Source organism: Pantherophis guttatus, chromosome 1 (genome assembly GCF_059756535.1).
Source record: "Pantherophis guttatus breed Tessera chromosome 1, ASM5975653v1, whole genome shotgun sequence".
Classification (NCBI taxonomy): domain Eukaryota; kingdom Metazoa; phylum Chordata; class Lepidosauria; order Squamata; family Colubridae; genus Pantherophis; species Pantherophis guttatus.
The window spans coordinates 45,807,066-45,830,568 of NC_142063.1; the positions used below are offsets into that span (position 1 = coordinate 45,807,066).

General features: G+C 38.8%; 1 protein-coding gene across 1 annotated transcript in view; it reads right to left on the reverse strand.

Moving 5' to 3' along the window:
* Positions 1-667: 667 nt before the first annotated feature.
* The window catches only part of RIN3 (Ras and Rab interactor 3), a 97,527-nt gene continuing 74,691 nt past the window's right edge, over positions 668-23,503 (reverse strand). The window contains exons 7-10 of the mRNA XM_034418359.3: positions 21,961-22,269; positions 13,885-14,016; positions 8,328-8,491; positions 668-3,910 (exon numbers count right to left, since the gene is read on the reverse strand). Of these exons, the coding sequence (XP_034274250.2) occupies positions 3,602-3,910; positions 8,328-8,491; positions 13,885-14,016; positions 21,961-22,269 (914 nt within the window). The 3' untranslated portion in view covers positions 668-3,601. The remainder of the gene's footprint in view (positions 3,911-8,327; positions 8,492-13,884; positions 14,017-21,960; positions 22,270-23,503) is intronic.

Consider the following 23,503-nt stretch of genomic DNA (forward strand, 5'->3'; position numbering starts at 1 on the left):
ATGCTAGTTTTGTGGCCTCTCAAGAAATAGTCAGGCACGGGAAGGGTTTTGTGGCTCCCAGTGTTTTCTTTTCTGTGGGAAACGGGTCCAAATGGCTCTTTGAATGTTTAAGGTTGCTGACCCCTGGTATAATACATGGTATAGTACATGGTGTCCAAGCAGCTGAATACAGTGCTTTGGACTGGCTCTTCTTCTTGGTTCCTCCTCTCCTCTCTTTAGGACTCATACCTGTCTATTCTGTTTGAAGTCCATTTTCTTTCTTCTTTTCTTAAATCACATTTCAAATCTATGGCCCAGGGATTCGTAGCTTGGTAGCTCTTGGTACCAGTCACCCTAAGAATATTTCCCTTAGTATCCCACTATGCTTCCTGTCCCTAACTTGCTAAAAAAGATTACATAAATAATCTTTGCCATGTCATCTAGTTTGAAAATGTGCCTACCTGTCCAGAAAAATAAAAAAGAGAAAGAGAATTGAGGGATCAGAACATCCTATGGGATTATAAGAATCAACCTCATTAATGTTGTTTTCTGGAAAATGAGCATTTTGTGAGTTACCTTGGCATGCCGGTTTCCACTGCTGTCATTATGTAAGGTGCTCTCAAAGTTTTACACATTTATAGTTAACCCCAATATTATTTTTTTGGTACTAAGGAATATTTAAAGCAAATTTAAATCTTTTGAATGGGAATTTAATGGCAAAGTTGACAATAATAGAAAAAAAAGCATATCTGGGAGGAGGAATGTCCTCAGACAACACATGATTTATATTATAAACTCACAAAATAATGCAAAATTATTTGAAGAGATGATGACAGTCCATACAAGTAGCCACATTACTTCTAGACCCTGAGTACAAAAGGTTATCTTGTGACCTTCTAAACTGCTTTATCAGACTGATATAAGAGGACTGGCTATCTGGGTGACTAAAGCTTTTCCACTCCAAAGTCTTTGTTAACACGGTTTCCATTAAAATACATATAAATCAAGAAAATAATATATTTCTGAACGTCTTCTTAGAGCACAGATCTTATGAAATGCTATGATAAAGATGACACACTTCTCAATATCAGATTTAAAAGAAATAATACATAACTGGAAGGTACACTTTTTGTGTGGCAGAAAAGGCCTCTTACGCTGAGACGTCAATATATTAGTCCAGCAGAGCTACCTAACAAAACTATTGATTTCAGGCTCTGCCAGAGCAGTTTAGCATCTTAACTGATCAATGGTAAGCCAAACAGCTGCCAAAATTAGATGCCAAACAAGATAGGCAGACGGGCAGACAGATATAGGTATTCCTTGAATAACAACAGTAAATGGGACCAGAATTTCTATCGCTAAGTGTGACGGCATGTGACGGCAATTCTGGCACTTCCCCATAGTTATTGTTCAGTGAGGATTGCAGCTTGCTAAGTGAGTCCCAGGAGGCTCACAAGCAGACCAGCAGGCAGGTAAGTAGCTGTTGCCTAGAAGGGGAGGGAATGTAAGTAGCCCAGAAGGCCCAGTGCATGTGCAGGAAGGCTGCTGGATGGGGAATGGTGAGTGGGAAGCAGGTGGGAGAAGAGTGCAAATGATCGACCACACTGACTTGCAACCTTCCCTGCCAGCTTCCCCATTGATTTTGCTTGTGGGAAGCCAATAAGGAAGATTCCAAATGGTGACCACATGACTATGAGATGCCTCATAAGTGCAAACAAGTTGCCAAATGCCCAGATCACTATCAAAACTTCAAGGACCAGTTGCAAGTACAATTCATTCAGTACCATCACAACTTTGAATTATTGCTGAACGAGTAGTCCAGATAATAGATAGATAGATGAGAGAGAAAGGGGGGGGGAGGGAGGGAGGGAGAGGAAGAGGGAGATATGATAGATGATAGAGAGAGAGAGATGATATAGATGATAGATAGGTAGGTAGGTAGGTAGGTAGATACAGACAGACAGACAGACAGACAGATGACAGACTGTATAAAACAGCATTATTGGATGCCATTGCAGACTCATATACGAAAACCATCATCCACATTAAGCTAATACACAAGGTTCAGCTTCTCATGGCCAGGTTGTGTGTCTGGCTTTGTATTGCTGTGGAGAGCTCTGAAGAGCCACATTCTGTACCCAGAGTGAAATGTTCAGAGGACCAACAACAGAAGACAACAACGATTCCTCAAATCAACAGTTTTTTCATAGCCCCTATTATAATGACAATGAAGAATCATATGACAGCTTAAAGACACAGATAAATGAAGTGGTCTGTGATTCATGAAAACTTTTGCTATAATAATGTTCTTTTACTTTGCCCTCTCCACTCTTGTCATCTCTTCTTATGTTGCTGCTTTCCTTCTTCATCCAGGTATAAAGGTGGTTACCTTATGAAAAGTTAGAATCTGGCACACAAACCAGTGGTGGGTTGCTACCGGTTCGGTCCATATCTTGCAAACTGGTAGTAACGGCGGCAGGAGGCTCTGCCCACCCGCCCAGACGTCATCATGGATACTCTGCGCTTGCGCAGAAGTGCCACGTGCAAGCAAAGCAAGTGTGCACACACACACGCTCCCATTGCGAACCGGTAGCAAAGGTAAGTGGAACCCACCCCTGACACACACCTAATCTGACTGCCAACGGTTCTCCCTGGTTTTTAACAGGTATCATTGTCAGTCCTATATAGAGGGTTTGGCATGCAAAAGTAAAGCTTCTACTTTGGGCATATAGTTCTTCTCCTTTGAGAAGTAAATTACTGATGCAAAACTGCTTTGTGATACACTCCTAAGAATGAATTTATGAACGATAATTGATAGAGGAGACATGGAATGAAAACATTTCTACATTAATTTATGGCCAGACTCTTGATTGTCAATTGTATCTTCATGGCAAATTATTTTGTACAGTACCTGGAAATATAAAGATGGCTGTGAATTGGCTGTGATACAATGTGTGCAACTAGAGAATATAACAAAGGCATAGAAAGAGTATGAGAGACGGCCACTCAGATTTCTTTTGTTAATATCAGTAGATGCTATATTGATACACTGAGATTTTATGTAAGTGCACAGACCTCTATAGCCCCCCACGTCAGTTACCATTAGTTGGGCATTGTAGGCCATCTTAGGCCAGATATGTGAGAATCTAATCACTCTGAGCTACTTAATTCATTATTAATTTTTGTTCTACTAAAGGGAAATCCAATCCATTTGGATTTTCTGTGATGACCATCAAAAACAACTTGCACCCTTTCTGTTATACATTGAGGAGATGATGCTACAATGTCTAACAATTTGCCAGGAAGTCCATAACTTCAAGACCATTTACTTTGTGCCAAGGAATCTGGCATGAACACTATATCAGACATTCATGGTTTGAATCTCCAAACTACTATTCAAATGCTTTTTTTCCCCCTTTCCAAGAATGAACTTTCCTTGGCTATTCCATTTATGACTGCAAACGAATTCTGTAAAGTAAATGCCCCAGAGGAGGATTGCATATGCTATCCATGTCACCACTCAGAGAAGAAACTGTATTTTGGAAAGTTTCTGCTGCTGGAGGAGATGATTTGGAAGAAAAAACATCTAAACCAAGTTTGCTTCAAGAGAGTAGCCTTGCTGCTACAAGGCACCTGTGTCCTTGATAACGGGAACTGGTGACTCTTCTCCACCAAGTTGTTTATAAATAAAGCAGAAAGTCAGTCTGGGCTCTTTATTCAGGAGATGGGATTTGATCTGGTGAGGGAGGGCATCGTCATCCATCTGCATAGTTTTGTTATCCACTTGGACAAACAGTCCGTAGTCCTGGGGCTCTGAGACTTCAAATTTCTCAGCGCACTGCTGAATTAGCTGATGAGTCGTGGAGTCGGTCCGATATGCCAGTGTCCTTGTTTTGGCCTCAGCCTCCATAAAAGAAATGGCAATGAAATCCTGGAAAAAAAGGAAGATAACTTTTGAAATAACATCAATACTCATGCCGACTCTATTAAAATGCAACCCTATTTATGCATAAAATTCCTGTCCGACCTTTTCACCATCAAAAATCGGGATACAATTCATTAAAAACTAACCAACTGCTTTTAATAAATTTCTAAAAGTTAACACAGAAATGATATGAGACATTTCTGTTAACACAGAAATGAGTCCTACATTGGAGAAGGGCGGTATAGAAATTTAAACAAATAAATAAAATAAATAAATACTATGGTAAAAATGTGATTTTAAAGGTTTAAAAATGTGGAAGAAAACATTAAAATATGGGACAACTATATAAGAGTAGACTGCAGAGGTTCAGCAGTATTAGCTTTAGTATAAGCTTGGATTAAGATAGTTAAGTAGTAATTGAAAGTCAAGTCCTGTATGGAAATGTGGAAGGAGTTAATGATTTTTAGTTATATGATCTGAGGAAGCAGAGTGTGTTGGATTTCTTCAAAAGATTAAAGATTCACGTGTTCTAAGCTTTAGTGAAACTAAGTAAAGAATGCTTTCCATGCAGAAAGCCCCAGATTTAACTCCACCTCTGACAGGGCTGGGAAAACCTCTTGCCTGAAACTATGAAGCTGAGGAATTCTTTTGCAAGAAAGCAGCCAAAAAGTCTACAAGTAATCCTCAACGTACAATAGTTCATTTAGTGACTGTTCAAAGTTACAACGGGACTGAAAAGGGAATTATAACCATTTTTCACACTTATGACTGTTGCAATATCCCCATTGTCACATGATCAAAATTCAGACATGGTTCATATTTATGACAGTTGCTGTGTCCCGATGTCTGACAAGCAAAGTCAATGAGGAAGCCAGACTCACTTAACAACCGTGTTACTAACTTAACAACTCCAGTGATTCACTTAACAAATGTGGCAAGAAAGGTCAAAAAATGAGACAAAACTCACTTCACAATTGTCTTGCTTAGCAACAGAAATTTTGGGCTCAACTCTGGTCATAGGTCGACCACTTACTGTGTGGTCTTATTGTAGCTTTTAAAATATAAATTTTATATATTTAATATTTTATTTTATTTAATATTTAATAATTTAATAATTTAAATTTAATATTTGTTCAAGTTAGAAGAATATTTTAAGAACATTGGCATTTTAGAGTGTTAATTATCAGGACTTTATTAATATTATCTGTTTAAATTTAGAGAGAGGTTGCTATATGGTTATTTTCTCTGAACTAAAAGAAAGTTGAAGGTCATATTTGTTAGAAATTTGGTTGCTGTATTTTTTTTCTGTCACTTTTACTTTGTATTGTTATTCCATTCTCCCTTCTCCCTTTTATGTTAGATTGTATTTTAATGTTTGATCTTGAAATTTAATATTTAACATGGGGAAATAAAAGGAACTGATAATCAGGATAGACAATGCATAACAAGATAGGCCAACCGTCTTCAGCCAGATAAAATCATTTGTTTTGATCAAATTCCTCATAGCTTGAAAAGATTTGAGATTCAGAAGGCAACTTTTGATTGTAATACCTGAAGAACTATTTACAATGTGTACAAATAGCACAAAAGCAAGACACTCCCTGGATATAGACATGCAAAGCTTGTTATTTGAAAAAAAAAATAGTGTTTGCTGCCACCTTGAGGTTGAAAGGCAGGAAATCTTAAATATTAAACTGCATTAGGGCAGCTCAAAAGTTACAAATACTGTAGGTGTCACTGAGTCAGGTTTCGTAATGCTTGCACCATCAGATTCTCACTATCATTGTCTGTTTTTTAACAACAACACCTAACTATTCGAAGGACTTTTGATCAATCGCCTTGATACTATTCATCAGCCTTAGCCATTGTTTTTCCAGGCTGTGCAGTGCCTTGGTTTCAAAGGCAAAAAGGCATTTCAGACCATACAGTTGATGCTCATATAAGACTGTCCTAAACTCCTTCAAAGCAGTGCCATCTTTACCCAGAATTGGGTACAGCTACTTTTCCACCTGCAGCATTGTCCCAGGAAAAGATGCTTTTGATTTAAAGGGTTGATGACAGATGCTGTATGTATCCACACAGACTTTAATAGAATAACAGAATGACAGAAAAAAGAAGGGACCCTGGAATTCTTCTAGTTCAACCCCTTGCTTGAGCAGGAGACTAGCGGTGAAATCCCCCCCCCCGGGTTCTATCCGGCTCGCCAAACCAGTAGCATAGGCGACGGGAGGCTCCACCCCCCCCGGGACGTCATTATGTCCCTTTTTTTACAATCTGCGCATGCACAGAAGGTTCTGTGCATGCGCAGAAGAGGCACTCCCCCACACTCCCATTCCTGAACTGGTAACGAAGGTAAGTGGATTTCACCACTGCAGGAGACCCTATACTATTCCATCCAAGCGGCCATCTAAACTCTTTTTAAAAATTTCCAATGTTGGAGTAACCATAGTCTCTGGAGATAAACTGTCTGTTGTGGCCCCGCCCTCTGAGCCTGTCCCATCAGAGGAAGAAAGCTCCGAGCATGAGGAAGAGGAGTCAGCCAGGCCTCCCTCTCCAGGCCCCTCCCCTCTGGCATTGTCTCAAGTGCCGGTCGAGGGAGAGGAGACAGCTGATTCGAATCAAAGTGATAATGAAACATCATTCCTGGACGCACGCCTCCGAAGGCGTGATAAACGTTTGCAGCAGCTTGGGAGACGTGCTAGGGATTAGAACTGAGTCACTGGACCACACCCCAGAGACTATATAATAGAGGGTGGTGGTCAAGGATCTTTTGTGATGAACAAAGTAAACCTTGGACAGTCACTAAAGCCTCGTCCGGAACTGCTGGGAGGAATATTATTTCTGTTTGGACTTTCTTGAACGTTCTTATCTTATCTGTCTGTTTGTGAAAATAAAGTCCCTTGGCAGACGGTGTGTCTATCGCTGCCAAGAGGGAGATAAGAACTGGGTGCGTTCCAAAGTGTTTCCTTAACCCTCGGCTGGCTGTGTTGTGTGTGTGTGGGGACGGGGACAGATCACTGTCCCAATAATTAATTGTTCTTACTGTTAGGAAATTTCTCCTTAATTCTCGGTTGAATTTTTTTTTTCATAATGTTTCATTCATTACTTCTTGTCTTGCCTTCAGGTGCTTTGGATAACAGATTGACTCCCTCTTCTCTGTGACAGCCCCTTAAATATTGGGAGACTGCTATCATGACACCCCTAATCTTTCTCTTTGTTAGACTAAACATACCTAGTTTCCGCAATCATTCACCATACAGTTTCTCCTTGAGACCTCTAATCATCTTTGCTCCTTGTCTCTTCTACAATGTCATTTGCCTTCAGATCAAAAGAACATTGGGGCTCTATTGTTCCCCTTTTATTCCTTTGATGTAGTTAAGTATGATCATTTTTTCTAATCTATCAACTTGCCCATTGTATACCTAAAGTGGATCAATTTCTTTCTGTTGATCATTGCCTCGAGGACAGCAGCTTTTATTTGATCCATGACTCATTGATTGGCTGCTTGCAGTCCATATTTTCTTAGGAACATTCTTCACCTCCATTATTCAAAAGCATTCATCCTTTTATCTATTTTTTCAATGCCAGCCTTCATTTTATTTTATTTATTAAATTTATATGCTGTCCATCTCATTATCCAAAGCAACTCTGGGTGACTACATATTACCACAGAATTGTTCTAATTATTCTAACTTTCATTGTCACTGAAGTATCCTTATGTTTCACAGTGCAATCTAAGTTTTCATTGTCTTCCTCCAGTTTTGAAACCATACTTATCTTTTTCTAATATATGTTCCTTAATATATGTTAAGTGTATAGGTTGAATAAATCAGGGGAGAGTATACTGTACAGTCATGTCACATTCCTTGGCCAATCTTTCAACGTTCTGTCCATACTGTGGCTTCCTGGCCTGAATACTGTTCCAGGTTGCTTATCTCCTTGATTAGTTTCCGCCCGTTATTTCTTTTCCTGTCCTCTGGTACTTTGGAAAATATGTTGACCCTCTCTTCTTTGTGGCAGCCCCCCAAATATTGGAATACTGCTATCATATCACCCCAGTCCTTTTTCTAGAATGGTTACAGGGTGGCGATCAGAAAAAGAACCCTCTTAGTGATGGCGCCCTACTCATAACTCATTCTTATCCATCCAGTGCAAAGTAGAAATGCTTTTATTCTCCCAAGCTTTAAAAATAGTTATGATAAAAATCCTATTATTCATTAGATGTTATCTAGGTACTTAATTTGAGTCTTATTTATTTTCCAAAGCTCTGCTTATTAGGTCTTATGCATTACAAAATTGTTAAGGAGAGTTCTACCAACTCTTTCTGCTTTTAAACTCTACTGGAAACTTTGCTCAAAAAAGATATGCAATTCTTTTAAAGCTGACTAAGATGATCAATGCATAAAATCCACACTTTCCTAACCTGAACAGACGATCGAGATGCCCGGGCTTTGTTAAGTGTTCTCCGTCTCTCCCAGCGGTGGATTGAATCTTGAACTTCAGTGCTTAGTTGTCGAGTGACCGCGATCTTATCATAGCTTTTGATAAGCTCTACTGCCCCATAAGTAGTGATTAAATAATAAGAACCTAAGAAAAATGAAGAAGCATAAACATACACTGAGCAATTTTTATTCCTTTGCACTTCATGGCTTATTTTAATACTATCAAAAAGCTACCAGTTATAGAATGGCTATATAAATGTTTTAAATTAAACCAACCAACAAACAAAATTTAAAATGGAGGGGAGCATTTGTGAAAACATAGCATGGACATCTGGGGGATCATTCTAGTTGGGATAGAGAGATACTCAGGTTTGGTTTCAAATCAATTCACTGGGTTTAAGACAATGAAAATGTAGTGGAACTGAACAACAGATGGCACTCTTACAACAGGCAAGAAAGAAAAATAAGAATTGATGGACACTGAAATATTGTTCTACCAATCTCTTTGGGGAAGTAACCTTATATTGTGCTTATTACAGAGATTTTTCAGTTTGTTAATTCTGATATGTTGCATATTTGTAACCTTTTGTCTTGATTGTCCTTACAAACATGTTATAAGGACAAGTTAAGACACACTGAAGGAGACATTAAATCCTTGTTGCATTTGTCATTTCAAATAGCCCAAGGAGCTGCATTCCTTCCTGTTTGTCTTCCCTAAACCAGCACTCTATTTTCTCCTTCCGAATGATTTCATTTACTTCCAGAGATGCAAATATTTCCATAATATTTGGCACACAGTTTTGAAAAGTCTCCATCCCAACTATTTCTTCATTCTTTGAATGTTTCCCTCTTCTTTTTATAAATTGAGTTTGTGCACCTCCATCTGTTCACTGGAAGCGCTGCCTAGCATTTTTGCAATATGGCTGAAGGGAAAGTAAAGGAGTATTTTTAGCCTTGTCCAACTTAGTATTGCACCATCTACATATTAAATTAAGTGTCCTCTTGCATGTGAAAACAACTCCCAAGTGTGCAGATATATCTGATATACTGTATGTTTATGCAACATATCTTTGTCCATTGATGCAATACGCTTATATGCCCACCATCAACAAATACTCTACAGCTAGAAGATGTAGGACCTCTGGTGGCTCAGCAGACTAATTAACATCCACTTACATCTGCTGCCTGCAATTACTGCAAGTTCAAATCTCACCAGGCTCAAGGTTGACTCAGCCTTCCATCCTTTCTAAGGTATGTAAAATGAGGACCCAGATTATGAGGGCAATAAGGTGACTTTGTATAAATATACAAAAGTATGAAGGTTATTGCTTAATGCATTGTAAGCCGCCCTGAATCTCCGGAGAAGGGCGGCATATAAATTAAATTAAAAAAAAAAAAACCTGACTAACAAGAGTTGGGGACTTTCTGGAATGCTGACAGACCAAACAAAATATTATAAATATGGAAAATATCATAGCTGAAAGCCAAAAAAAATATCCTTCCAGCTAATAACTACAGGTAGTCCTTCGTTTCGTGACCATTCAAAGTTACAATGGCATTGAAAAAAGTGACTTATGACCATTTTTCAGACTCACAACCATTACAGCATCGCCATGGTCATGTGATCAAAATTTGGATGCTTGGCAACTGGGTCATATTTATGATGGTGTCAGTGTCCTGGGGTCATGGGAATCGCTTTTTCGACCTGCTGACTAGCAAAGTCCACAGGGAAGCCAGATTCATTTAACAACTGTGTTACTAACTTAACAACTGCAATTATTCACTTAACAACTGTAGCTAGAAAAGTCGTAAAATGGGGCACTTAACAAATGTTTCACTTAACAACATAAATTCTGGACTCAGTTGTGGTCATAAATTGAGGACTGCCTGTATAGCGTAAGACTAATCCACAAAAAGAGGTCCAGAAAAGAATCTGTACAAGAATATCTAATGTCTGTTAATTCTTATTCATCTTTTTTGCTTTTTCTCCTCTTTTATTTTTTTTAATGTATTAATATCATTATTTTTGTGTGAGAATGTAAGGTATCTTCCATGTGGCTCTCTCTTAATTTTATTCATAGAAACAACCCTGGTGAGGCATCTTCTGCGCATGCGCAGAAGTGTTTTGATGATGTCAGAGCCGGTGGGCAGAGCCTCCTGACGGTTTTACTACTGATTCTATAGAACCGAACAGGGGGCAACCCACCACTGGAAGATGGGCTTTTTTAATCCCAGGCTAATTTCTTAACCTTTCTTACCACTGAACTATTCCTCCTAAATTCAGGCCTTGTGTTTATCTGTAACTGCAGTTGTAGCTGCCCAGGTATAGTAGCCATAACTGAACTACTGCAAAGAGAAAATATCAGACAGGTGTCTGTATTTCTGGCAGTCTGGCAAGTTTTTGTTGTTGTTGTGATCATTATTTTCAGAAGAAAGATCTGTTTTCAGAATACTGCAGCCAAGCTGTTGGGAGAGCCACTTACAATTTCCCGAAAGGAAGTTGTATTTGTACTTTTACAGTGAAAACAACATCCTGAATAGAATATTAGAGACTAACTGGGAATCCTGTACAAGGAAGTACAGGGAAATAAACTTTTCTAAAGTCAATGAGATTTTTTTCCCTAAATAGAAAAGAACACGATTGTTTGCTAGGAGTCCTCTTTAATATGAAGGGCTCTGGTCTGATAAATCCACATTACTTTCATTCTTAAAGTGCCATGGTTTCTTTTTTGTTTTTTCTACTTCTCTTTCATTCCCTTTTCAAGTGCATGAACTCCCTTTGGGCCATGATTAAATATTACCTAGGCAAAAGCACGTGCCTAGTGCCTCTACAGGGATTTCTGGGGCCCATGAGTAGGGGCCAAAATCATTTGTCAGTGTCCTCATAAAAACATACAGTAACAAATATGAGCTGCAAAAATCCAAATTACTAACAGCAAAGACATAGGAAAAACAATTCTCTCTCTTTGCTGCTTTCTAGTGATCATTCAAGAGGGATGTGAAAATATTTACAGACCCCTCACATCCTGGACATAAACTGTTTCAACTCCTACCTCAAAACAACGCTATAGAGCACTGCACACCAGAACAACTAGACACAAGAACAGTTTTTTCCTGAACACCATCACTCTGCTAAACAAATATTTCCCTCAACACTTCAAACTAGTTACTAAGTCTGCACTACTATTAATCTTCTCATCGTTCCCACCACCCATCTCCTTCCACTTATGACTGTATGACTGTAACTTTGTTGCTTGTATCCTTATGATTTATATTGATATTGTTCCTGACTGCTTATTTGTACCCTATGACTATCATTAAGTGTTGTACCTTATGATTCTTGATGAATGTATTTTTTCTTTCATGTACACTGAGAGCATATGCACCAAGACAAATTCCTTGTGTGTCCAATCACACTTGGCCAATAAAAAATTCTGTTCTGTTCTGTTCTGTTCTGTTCTTTTCTGTTCTGTTCTGTTCTATTTATATTACAGTAGACCAGATTAGGGAGGCCCAATAAAGCACATTTAATTTTCAAAGACATACTGAATGAAGCAGATGAATATTCTTGAAATAAAACAGTTATTTTTATGTTGCTATTTATTATTTTCATTTTTATTCCACTTCCTTCATTCTCGAGTGGCAAGTATAACAGAGAAACAGACAATTCCAGTTACCTCCCAGTCACAATGCTATACAGGAGTCCTTGACTTCATTTAATGACTGTTTGAAGTTACAAGGGCACTGAAAAAAGTGACTTATGACCATTTTCCATACTTATAACTGTTGCAGCATCCCCATAGCCACCTGATCAAAATTCAGATGCTTGGCAACTGGTTCAAAATTATGACGGTTGCAGTGTCCCAGTTTCATGTGATCATCTTTTATAACCTTCTGACCAGCAAAATCAATGAGGAAGCTATGAGGAAGTTGATAAGTTGAATTAAGAACTTATCAACTGTGGCAAGAAAGGTAATTAAATGGGGCAAAACTCACTTAACAAATGTCTCGCTTAGTAACAGAAAATTGGGGCTCAATTCGATCATAAATCAAGGACTACCTGTATAATACTCTAAAAACAGTTATAAAAATCCAAATAATCACAGATGGAAGTAAAAATCTACAGAGAATTCAAACACTTGTGCTTTCCAGATCAAATCTGAAATATGGCCCTAATATAATACATACATAAAAATAAAACACACACACACACACACACACAAATATTTGTGAGCATTTTATTATTTTTAAAATTATCTTTTAAATCCACCTATACTGTATTTTACTCTATACAAATTCTTCCACCATTCTTCTGTGGTGGAATGATTGAATAATAACAATAATCACAATTTACCGGTATATAAGATGTTTAGGCGTGTTTCATTACCTAATTGACAGAAGGAGTCTCCTCATATAGGTCATGCAATACGTTTATGGCAGAAATGAGATCTGAATTTGATACTTCTTGATTGTGGTCTAGTTTTTCAACTACTCAGCTCACTTCCTTATATGAAGTGCTGTTTGTTTCATAGCTCCCAGCTAAGATTCCCCAATTAAATTGTTGCACAGCCCAAGTCCATTCCTCCTCTTGGTATCTAGAGGTATTTTTTTCATTCTGCAAACTTAACTAACTTTATTGATTATGTCAATTTCTCGTGGCTAATGTCATTTTCCTGTTGTCACTCTGTATATGGCTTCAGTCCTGCTAGACTAGAGCATGTGATGGTTGATATTATATAAAAATAAATCTATAAAAAATATGCAGATATATGCAGCCTTGAGAGTGGATGTTCAATGAGAATAAAATAGCTTTTTTAAAGTTGTGCCTAATTTTCTGTAACATCATGGGTGCATTCATGTTATTGTCTTGGCAATGGTATGGAAGTTGTTTGCCCTTCTCTTCTTTCTAGTCTTGCCTAGATTGCTCATTTCCCTAGTGGTCTCCCTATGTAAAACTGAACAGGATTGATCCTACTTAGCTTGTGACTATTAGCCAAGATAAAAATAGTTTATTAGGCATGTTCCATTTTACTCTCATTGATATGTTCTCCCACCACCATAGGTAGGAGCCCATATGTTTTTCATTCTACCCCAAAAGGATGTACGGTAGGTCTGTCCAAACCTTGGCAACTTCAAGACTTGTGGACTTCAATTTCCAGAATTCCCCAGCCAGCATGGAAGTTGCAGTCCACAAATCTTAAAATTGTCAAGGTTGGACACCCTCTACTGTAAGGCTTAATGCTGCTTTAGTGACATCACCAAGAAATATGTGCTTGTAAATTTTGGTTGGTTTTTATTTTTCCTTTTGGGGTTAGGTTAGGGAGGTTAATGTGGATTAGGTTTATCTGAAATTTTGTGCATGGATCTTATTATTATTATTTTTAATCCTGGAAATCTACCAAATGTTTTTATTTTCCATTAAACATGCAATGTTGATGAGATCTGGGGTGTGTGGCAAGAAAGGATCTGGATAAGCCTCATGTGGCCTGCAAACTGGCCACTCCTGCATTGCATCAATACACTGGAGTTCTTTCATACCTTCACCCAGCTGCAGAGCAGGGTCCATAAGTTCCATCATATACTCTACATTGAGAATCATCTCTGTCAGATCACTGCGGGCCAGAACATACATGAGCACTGGGAGGAAGTCATCTGCTCCATGAGGCTTCCCTAAAACGAGAACAGAGTTGATTCATTCAAAAGTATGTGGGAGACAACACTTGCTTGAATTTAAGGAAGTGTAACTTAGTTGTGCAATCCAAATAACCCGTTCATGAATTAACCAGGCCTTATCCAAATCATTGTAGAGCATTTTGTTCTTACAATTGCCAAAATGTGAATTAGAATAAATGCTACAGATGATATAAACATACAAACTGATTTGGCTGCAATCCAGATTTCCAGATTTCACTAACTTCATTGTCTTCATCAGATTTGGATAAATTGTCTGAGGTATGAACCCAAGGACAGCACAGTTTGATGACTCCGAAAACTGTTTCTATAAATGCCATCCAGACACTCTGAGGATTTCATAAACAGGACATGACAAGATTCATCCTCTCCTTCTCCCTAATGACTAGTATGCCATTAAACATAACATTTTGACTCTATTTCCATGAATTTACTTCTTTTCTTTTAAAGCTACTGGTAAGCTGGTAGCCACTACCTCATTTCATGGCAGCAAATGAGGTATGCTTTATGAAGAAATAGTACTCAGTGTTTTGTGTTATAAAAAATACATTTTTGTAGAGTAAGTCAGCTGTAACAGTGCTCCATTACAGACAAACATAGCATGGAGAAAGGAATAGGATTCTGACCAGCTAGTATACCATGAAATTATGGAAAGAGTTATCTTATAATATAAGAAAAAAATGAACATCTAATTATGGAAGAGATCTGACTGTTGTAAATGCTTACTATACAAAAGTTTACACAAAATATGATAGTCAAACTGAGTTCAAAAGTATACCAATATTGAAGTGACATGCTATGAGATAATCTTCTGTTTCCAGATGTTCTCACCATTCACAGTCCAAAACAGATTAAATCATGCTTTAAGCCCACCGTAATCAATAGGCTTAAGCATGCTTAAGTGGATTTTAGAACAGAGCCATTGGATTTTTAAAATATTTCCCTATATGTCAGAAAACCTCATAATAAATTACTTTTCAAGCTGAGATTTATACTCAGATGCAACCTTAAATACTCTTTTTATGCAAAACTCAAACAATCATGAGAATATATGATAAAAAGGAAAATATCTAGGTTAGGTAGCAGAGCTTAAAAGCATTAAGGCTTTCTTTATAAATTGTACCTTATGGTATCAATAGAAATGTCATAATATTCAATCACCTTGTTTTGCAAAAGCATAAAATATGATTACTAAAGAGAAGAAAGACTTCATTATTCCAATAATTTTTGGTGAAATTTTTTCTTTGTACTATATTTCCATATTCTGTGATTACAGAGGAAGCTTTCTTGAGTGTGGAGAGAGAGCCAACAGAATGAAATGGCAATACTTGATATAAGGTACTTGATTATAATGATAGGAGACATAATAGAGTCATCGACTCTCCCCTCACTCCAATATTCCTGAATATTAGTACCTGGGTTCATCCATCATATATTTGAACAGAGAACTAAACCAGAACCATAATGTGCAATTTGTTCTCTTATACAATAATCGTACTGATTTTGATCATTTGGGAAGAACTAGATAAATTCACTGGGAAAAGAACTATTAGTGGTTGCTAGTTTCTTTAATGGAAGTCAGAATCTCAGCCGTAACTTAAATACTAGCTGCCAAAAACAATAATGAAAGCCAGCTGCCTGACCTTGGGCCAGTCACTCTTTCACAGCCCAACTCACCTCAGAGGATAAGGATAAGGATAATTTTATTTCTATACCGCCCCTCTCCCGAAGGACTCGGGGCGGTGTACAGCCAGGTAAAAACACAATACAAATATCACAATTTAAATTTAAAGAATTATTAAAAGTATTACATTTAAGGCCAATTAACTAAAAAAAACCCAAAATTTAAGAATTCCAAATTTAAAACTCAATTTATGAAGCTAGCCCTGCCTGTCGGAAGAGCAGGGTCCTAAGAGCACAGTGGAAAACTCGGAGGTCAGAGATCTTGCATATGTCCGGGGGCAGTTCATGCCAAAGGGCAGGGCCTCCCACAGAGGAGGCTCTCCCCCTGGGTGTTGCCAGCTGACATAATTTGGCCGACGGCACCCTGAGGAGTCCTTCTCTGTGGGAGCGAACTGGACGGTGGGAGGCTATCGGTGGCAGAAGGTGGTCTCGTAGATACCCAGGTCCTGAGCCATGGAGCGCTTTAAAGGTGGTAACCAACACCTTGAATCGCACCCGGAAGACCACTGGGAGCCAGTGCAGTTCGCGCAGGAAAGGGTAGTTGTTGTGTGGGGAAAATAGGAGGAAGAAGGTGTGCTAGATATGTTCATTGTCTTGAGTTATTTGAAAAAAAATAATATACAAGATAGATAGATAGATAGATAGATAGATAGATAGATAGATAGATAGATAGAGATAGATAGATAGATAGATAGATAGATAGATAGATAGATAGAGGGAACGACTGCTTTTAAACTTGTTATTTCTTTTCCTTTTCTGAGTATTTTTTAGTGAACTTAGATACACTATTAGAGTTAACAATAGTTTGAAACCTTGTTGATTTTTTTCGTAAGTCTTCTTTAAGACTTCCCTTCTTTTGTAAATCATTTTGAACTCCACCCAGAGAAAGTTGCAATTAGTCACTGGGCATTTCCTTACAGCTATGCTGGCATAATTCTTCCCATCCCTGATTCAATAGTTCTGTATACTGACATAAATTACATTGCATAGATGGCTGAACTTATATTCTGTTTCATTGATAAGGCTTGAAAGAGGGCAAAGGTTTGTTTTCCAAGCGGTTTCCGAACATTTGATTACCAAGCTAGGTAACATCTTCAGTGGAGTTTAGGGGATGTCAGTGTTCCTCTGTTTATAAGAGCTTCAAGTGTGGGTGTGTCAAGGGAGGGTCTTGTGATGGGTCAGCCCTCACAAGACCCTCTCTTGACGCACACACACCTGAAGCCTTATAAACAGAGGAACACTGACATCCCCTAAACTCCACTGAAGATGTTACCTAGCTTGGTAACAAAAAGTTCAGAAACCAACCCACAAGCTCAGAGAACAAACCTTCATTCTCATCCTACACATGAGCTATATATATTCACCACTATTGCACAGGACTTGAAAATAGGTTGGTCCTTATAGTTTTAATATGGAATAATTTAAGGACAATAATTGGTGCACTTTCCTGGCTGCATCTTCTCTTCACCCATAGACAGGAAAAGCCACTTCCAGTTGCTGCTCTTAACATATAGCGGGACAGACTTAGACAATTGTGGGCAGTTTCCTGGGATGGAGACTTTTCAAGATGCCCTGCTGGTAGATCATCAGTGTTGGAAAATCCACATTGCTGACCTGCTGCTCAGACTGCTTGTGAACATTGGATTATTCTAGTGGTGGCATTCAATTTTTTTTTACTACTGGTTCTGTGGGTGTCGCTTGGTGGGCGCGGCCAGGGGGTGTGACAGGCAGCATTTGGCCTCCTGCACCTCCTTGGGAGCAAAAACGGGGCACAGGGGGATACGCCGCCCCCGTGTCCCATTTTGGGCCTAGGAGGCCTCCCTGCACTTACCTGGGAGCCTAAATGGGGTGCATGGGGACTCCTGGAAGGGGTGGGGCAGGAAGAGGTGGGGCCAGCCAGCAATTTAACTACTGGTTCGCCTAAACCGGTCCGAACCAGCTGAATTCAATCACTGGTCTATTCTTCCAGTAGAACATTACATCTTTGTCTCAAAACAGCTTAGTTGACAGATCAGTGGATCAGAGAAAGGGGTTGGGAGACATGGGATGGAGCAACACCTTCTGTTATAATACACACAACTCTTCTCCACTTCAGTGACTTATCAATCAGGATGGAGGAGTAGCAAAGAGCATCGGCTGCTCGCCCTCCATGTCCCTCTGCCACCCCTTTGAAGTGTTGTCTTGGGACAAAATTCAAATTGCCATATTACTATGGGTTGTTATATATGTTAAGCACAAAGCATACATGGGACCTTTCCCCAATGCAGAGCTGAAGTGCACCCATCCTTGAGTCTTCAAAAAACCAATTATCAATACAAAATTAATGTCTCTGTTGACAGTCCTTCTGAGGAATACTAGATTTCACATCACTAGAATTACCTGACATCCCTCCAAAATAATGTGTTACAAAACCTAAAACATTTTACACACTCTGAGGCTGTGGTCAGATGTGTTAATGTAAAGGAGGAAATGCTGCTTCACCACAAGTGCAGCAAAGAATCACTTAAAGCTGCCTCAGTCATGGACTGTGGACAAGATAAAGTCAATGGCATGGAAAGACATTTGAAAAAAAAATAGTGCTGCTAAATATGATGTGGTTAGAAGGAAGGAAGGGACCACAAGTTATCTAGAAAAAAATAGAGGTTTTATACTATCTTTCCCAGACTTGGGTGCCCAGATAAGGGGGACTCTCGAACTAGTTCAGGCCAGTTCATGGTTGTTAAATTATCTGCACATAGCAACAGCAATAGCACTTAGACTTATATACTACTTTACAGTGCTTTACAGGCCTCTTTAAGCAGTTTACAGAGTCAGCATATTGCTGTCAACAATTTGGGTCCCCAACCCACCTCGGAAGGCTGAGTCAACCTTGAGCCTGGTGAGATTTCAGCTGCCAAATTGCAGTCAGCCGGCAGTCAGCAGAAGTAACCTGCAGTACTGCACTCTAACCACTGTGCCACATATTAGAACCTCAGATGTGTCCTGCTTGCACATGGATCAAACCAGAGGGTCGAAGCAGAGTGGGGGGAAAAAAACCTGAAATGTGTCTGACAGGAATTATGCTTTGCACACACCAGTAGGATTGTACTCTGGGCCACTTAGTTCAAACAAAGGGGAAATGACTGAAGCTTCTACTATGGTTTAATTGTTTGCAAGCACATCTTGTTGGCACATCTTGTGAAGTGCAAATAGTGGTCCACAGCTGGTGAGTGCTAGACTGAACGATGCTAGCTTATGTAATGTGCTGGAGAGACAGGTTGTACTCTCTAGTATTTGTCATTCTGGGAAGCCAGAAAGGAAAGAGAAGAATCTGTGGAAATCTGCCTGAATTCTCAGTCTCCTGTGACCTCTGACCAAATTAGCAGCTGTAAATCTTTCAGGGATTCCTTCAGTGACATTGGAAACAGCCACACTTGCTCAAGGTGAAACTGCGTTATTTCAAATCCAGCTTGTCTTCTTTTTGGTTTTTGTTCAAATAAATGAATCATTGTTTCATAAATATCTATAAGAGGCTTAAAATAAACACTCCTCCAGTGCTATAAAGCCCCATGCTATTACCGTCTCCTAGTTAAACTCTGCTGGGTCAACATTAATTGTGATTGCCGGACTCGAAAAAAGAGGTTTTTAATAATTGAATACAGAATTTAGAGGAATTGGAATCCTTCCCAGATGTCCATAAAGGAATGAAGAACCTTTCCTCACTTATGGGTAAACGTGCTTCTCCCTTGGTTTTGTGGTGGAACTGGACAAATAATTAATGGAGTAGATAGCTATGCATTGATTTCTAAATATTTTACAAACACAGTTAATCAAACTATTCAAATATTATGCTTTTCAGGAGCAACACAACTTTTCTAAAAAGAAAGGCTCTTGTCTTTCATAGAACAGCAAAATCAGCAACATCTTACTAATGAATTTCAGATCCCGATTACAGATTCAGGCTGCAACACAGGTAGTCCTCAACTTACAACAGTTCATTTAGAAACCATTCGAAGTTACGACAGCACTGGAAAAAGTGACTTACGACTGTTATTCACACGATGGTTGCAGCATCCCCATGGTCACGTAGTCAAAATTCAGACACTTAGCAACTGACTCATATTTATGACGGTTGCAGTGTCCCTGGGTCATGTGTATCACCTTTTGTGACCTTCTGACAAGCAAAGACAATGGAGAAGCCAGATTCACTTAACAACCCTGTTACTAACTTAACAATTATACTAATTCACTTAACAACTGTGGCAAGAAAAGTTATAAAATGGGACAAAATTCACAACAACTGTCTCGGTTAGCAACAGATATGTTGGGGGTCAATTCTAGTCATAAATTGAGGACTATTGTACTACTGTACCAGGGGTGAAATGCTCCCAGTTCAGACCGGATTGCTTGATCCGGTAGCAATGGCGGCGGGTGGTTTGGAGAACCAACAGCAAAAATCCCTACGCCCCCACCCCTCCACCATGCCCAGCTGAGCCGCAGGATCATCAGAGGCTGGTTTTTTTTACTTTTAAAAGTATTTTTTCTACAACCTCTTCCGACGAAAAAATGCTTTTAAAAGTAAAAAAAAAAGCCTTTGATGATCGCGCAGCTCAGCTGGGATAGTCAGAGGCTTTTCAAAGCATTTTTTTCTGCAACCTCTTGGCCGAAGAGTCATTGGTAAAAAAAATCCTTTGAAAAGTCTCTGACGATCCCAGCTGAGTTTCCTGATCGTCAGAGGCTTTTCAAAGCATTAGAAAAAATGCTTTGAAAAGTTAAAAAAAAAAAAAAAAGTTGGCCACGCACACCCAGTCACATTACCCCACCACCACCAAGCCACGCCCACAGAACCGGTAGTAACAAATTTTACATTTCACCCCTGTACTGTACCTATACGATGGTATTATATAAGCCTTCCAAAGTTATAGCAGGCTGGAGCAAGCTATACATTTTATTAAAATAAACAAATGGTCCTGCTGAACTGGTGGAACTAGTGTGCCTATTTCCAATCTGTTATCCAACAGATGTACCTGAGTCCTTGCTGTGCATGGACTTCTCCAGGAAGATCTTCTCCACACAGGAGAACCTGTCCAATATATATGACATGGGAAGAGCTGCTAGTAGTTCTCCAGTTCCCTAAGGTAAAAGCGAATGGAGATTTGCAACTTTGTTTTTCTAATGCTGTATCTGTCTCTGGTACCTCCTTCTTCTTCAAACATGACCAGCCCTCCTCTACCTTAGTTTTTCAGGAACAATTGAAAGCCAAGTTATTTTAGGAAATATATGTCACAATATATTTATTGATTATGTTTTTGGACTTATTTGGGGTGACTTTCCAAGATATTGTGGAACATAATAATTTTAACTATTACTTTCTGTTTTCTTATTATTTTCTTTATGGATGCTTTGCTTTAGCATCATTAATTTAATTCAAGAATTTTTGGATTATGGGGCCTAGGAATAATAAAATAATAAAAACCCAACAAATAAATAAATTTAGGAGTCGCAGTTCCAACACATCTGGAAGGTATTCAAGAAGGATTGATCCAATTCTGAATCAATCTTAAAGTTGCCAAGTTTAAGTTAAGTTGCCAAGAGCCACAAAGGTCCTAACCAGAAGCCCCCATTCAATTCTGGAGCCAACCAGAAGTCCAGTTCCCCCATCATAGACTCCTCCTAGTGCAGCGTCCTTTTTCCTCTGCTGACCGGAAGTCCGGTTCTCCCACCCTAGAGTCTCCTCCTAGGACGGCATCCTTTTCCCTCTACCTGTCCTAACCGAAAGCCCTATCTATTGTGGAGCAGACCAGCAACAGGGAGCCGCAATAGAGGGATGAAAGAGCCACATGTGGCTCCAGAGCCGCGGGTTGCTGACCTCTGGAATAGAATAACAGAGTTGGAAGGGACTTTGAAGGCCTACTAGTCCAACTCCATGCTCAGGCAGGAAACCCATTTCAGACAAATGATTGTCCAATCTCTTCTTAAAAACTTCCAGTGCTGGAGAGTTCACAACTTATGGAGGCAAGTTGTTCCACTGGTTAAGTACAACTGTTACAACCTAACAACTGTTTGATAAAGTCTAGTCTAGTGTGTTTAATTCAGCTGTTTCTGTATCTGCTCAGATAGTGCTCTCGTCCATGAACAAAAATTCTGAAGGTTCTGTTTATCTAGCAAAATCTACACTAATCATCATTGTCACTTTATCAGAATAGCTATTAATATTAAAAGGTATGGCCACTTTTTTAAAGTTTTCTTTTAAAATAGTACCTGGATTCCCTTGAGTCATAGAATCATAAATGAGTTTGCAAGACTTCAGTAGAATGCTGATTTTCTTTTCTGGAGAATAAGCCTTGGTCATGGTTGTGAATTTATGGAATATTCTTTCCAGCAATGCAGATTCAGGCACACTAGTGGTGACTCCCAATTCGGTTGTGGTTGTATTTTGTATGACTTGCTGGTTTTCCTTTAGGAGTTTGAAAGATCCATCTTTGTTATGGATTTCCCGTAGGTAAGTATCAATGGGCACTTTTAAAGGCTTCAAGACACATTTGTGCAAAGCGGATTCTATTATCACCTCTGAAAAGAGAGAAAATAAAACATGTCAAAGGAATATACAAGAAAGCAGCAACATAATAAGACTGGCATATTCAGACTTTGGAACCCATAGAGATTTACATCAACACAGCTAATAATGACTCTGTTGTTTTATCTACTTTAATCCTGACCTCAATTAACTTTCACAGTAAGATGTAATTTTTGGTTTTCTCTGCCATCATTCTGGGCACCTGTGCATATTTGTACAAATTCCATTAGTCACTTTATAATCAAATTTGAGGGACTAGGCTTTGGTGAAGTCAGAGATAGGTATTCTCTTACTAAAGGCTATTTGTAAATAAAATAAACATCATATTTCATCACCACTTGAGCTAAGAAGGAGCTTTTGTCAAGCACCATGGAAATCAGGAGATCCAGGCAGTTCAAATAGGTAGAAAGATTTATTACAAACTCTCTATAAGAATCTGAATTACTAACGGTTAAAGCAATTTGGCTGTAAATAAGGAATTCACAGTGAGTTGAATTTAGAACTCTTATGGGTGCGAAGGAACTCATGACTGATGACACATTTGACCCCTCCCTCAGGCTCAGCCTGGTCATCTCCTACAGCTTTAGTGAACAGATGCAATATGTCTGTCTGTCTGTCTGCCTGTCTGCCTGCCTGCCTGCCTGTCTGTCTGTCTGTTTCCTCATTTAAGAAAAATGTTTTTCTGCTGGGAATGCTGCAATTCTGGACTTTCTCCTGCAAGTTCACATATACTTTTTAATTCTTACCAAGGTCTTTTTACAGAGATGGAGAAAAGGAAAGAATTGCCTCAAGCCATTCTCCTGGAAGGGGCTCTATACAAAGTAGTGTTCAGTGTTTGAGATAACCAGATAGATAATTCACTTAAGAAAGTATAGATAATAAATTAAAACAGAATATCAAAGAAGGTGCTTTTTTAAAAAATATTTTTAGTTTTTACATATGTGCCTGGTTTCTGGGAACTGAATGAAGTAGTCAAAACATCAGTTCTTGATTAGGAGGAAATATCAACAGCATGTCTGTGTAAATAGATGATTCCTTCAAGTGGCTATGTGATGGAGCAATTCTTAAAACTTTCATTTCCACATCAGACTCATAGTTGTTTTAATATCTGCAAAACAAGTATTTTGCTCATGGAGTGCAATCCTAGTGTTAAATTCTGTAGCGTCATAGTTCATCATTCTATAGCTCATATTCTACTAAAATCATTGCCTAAGGTTTCCAGTAAAT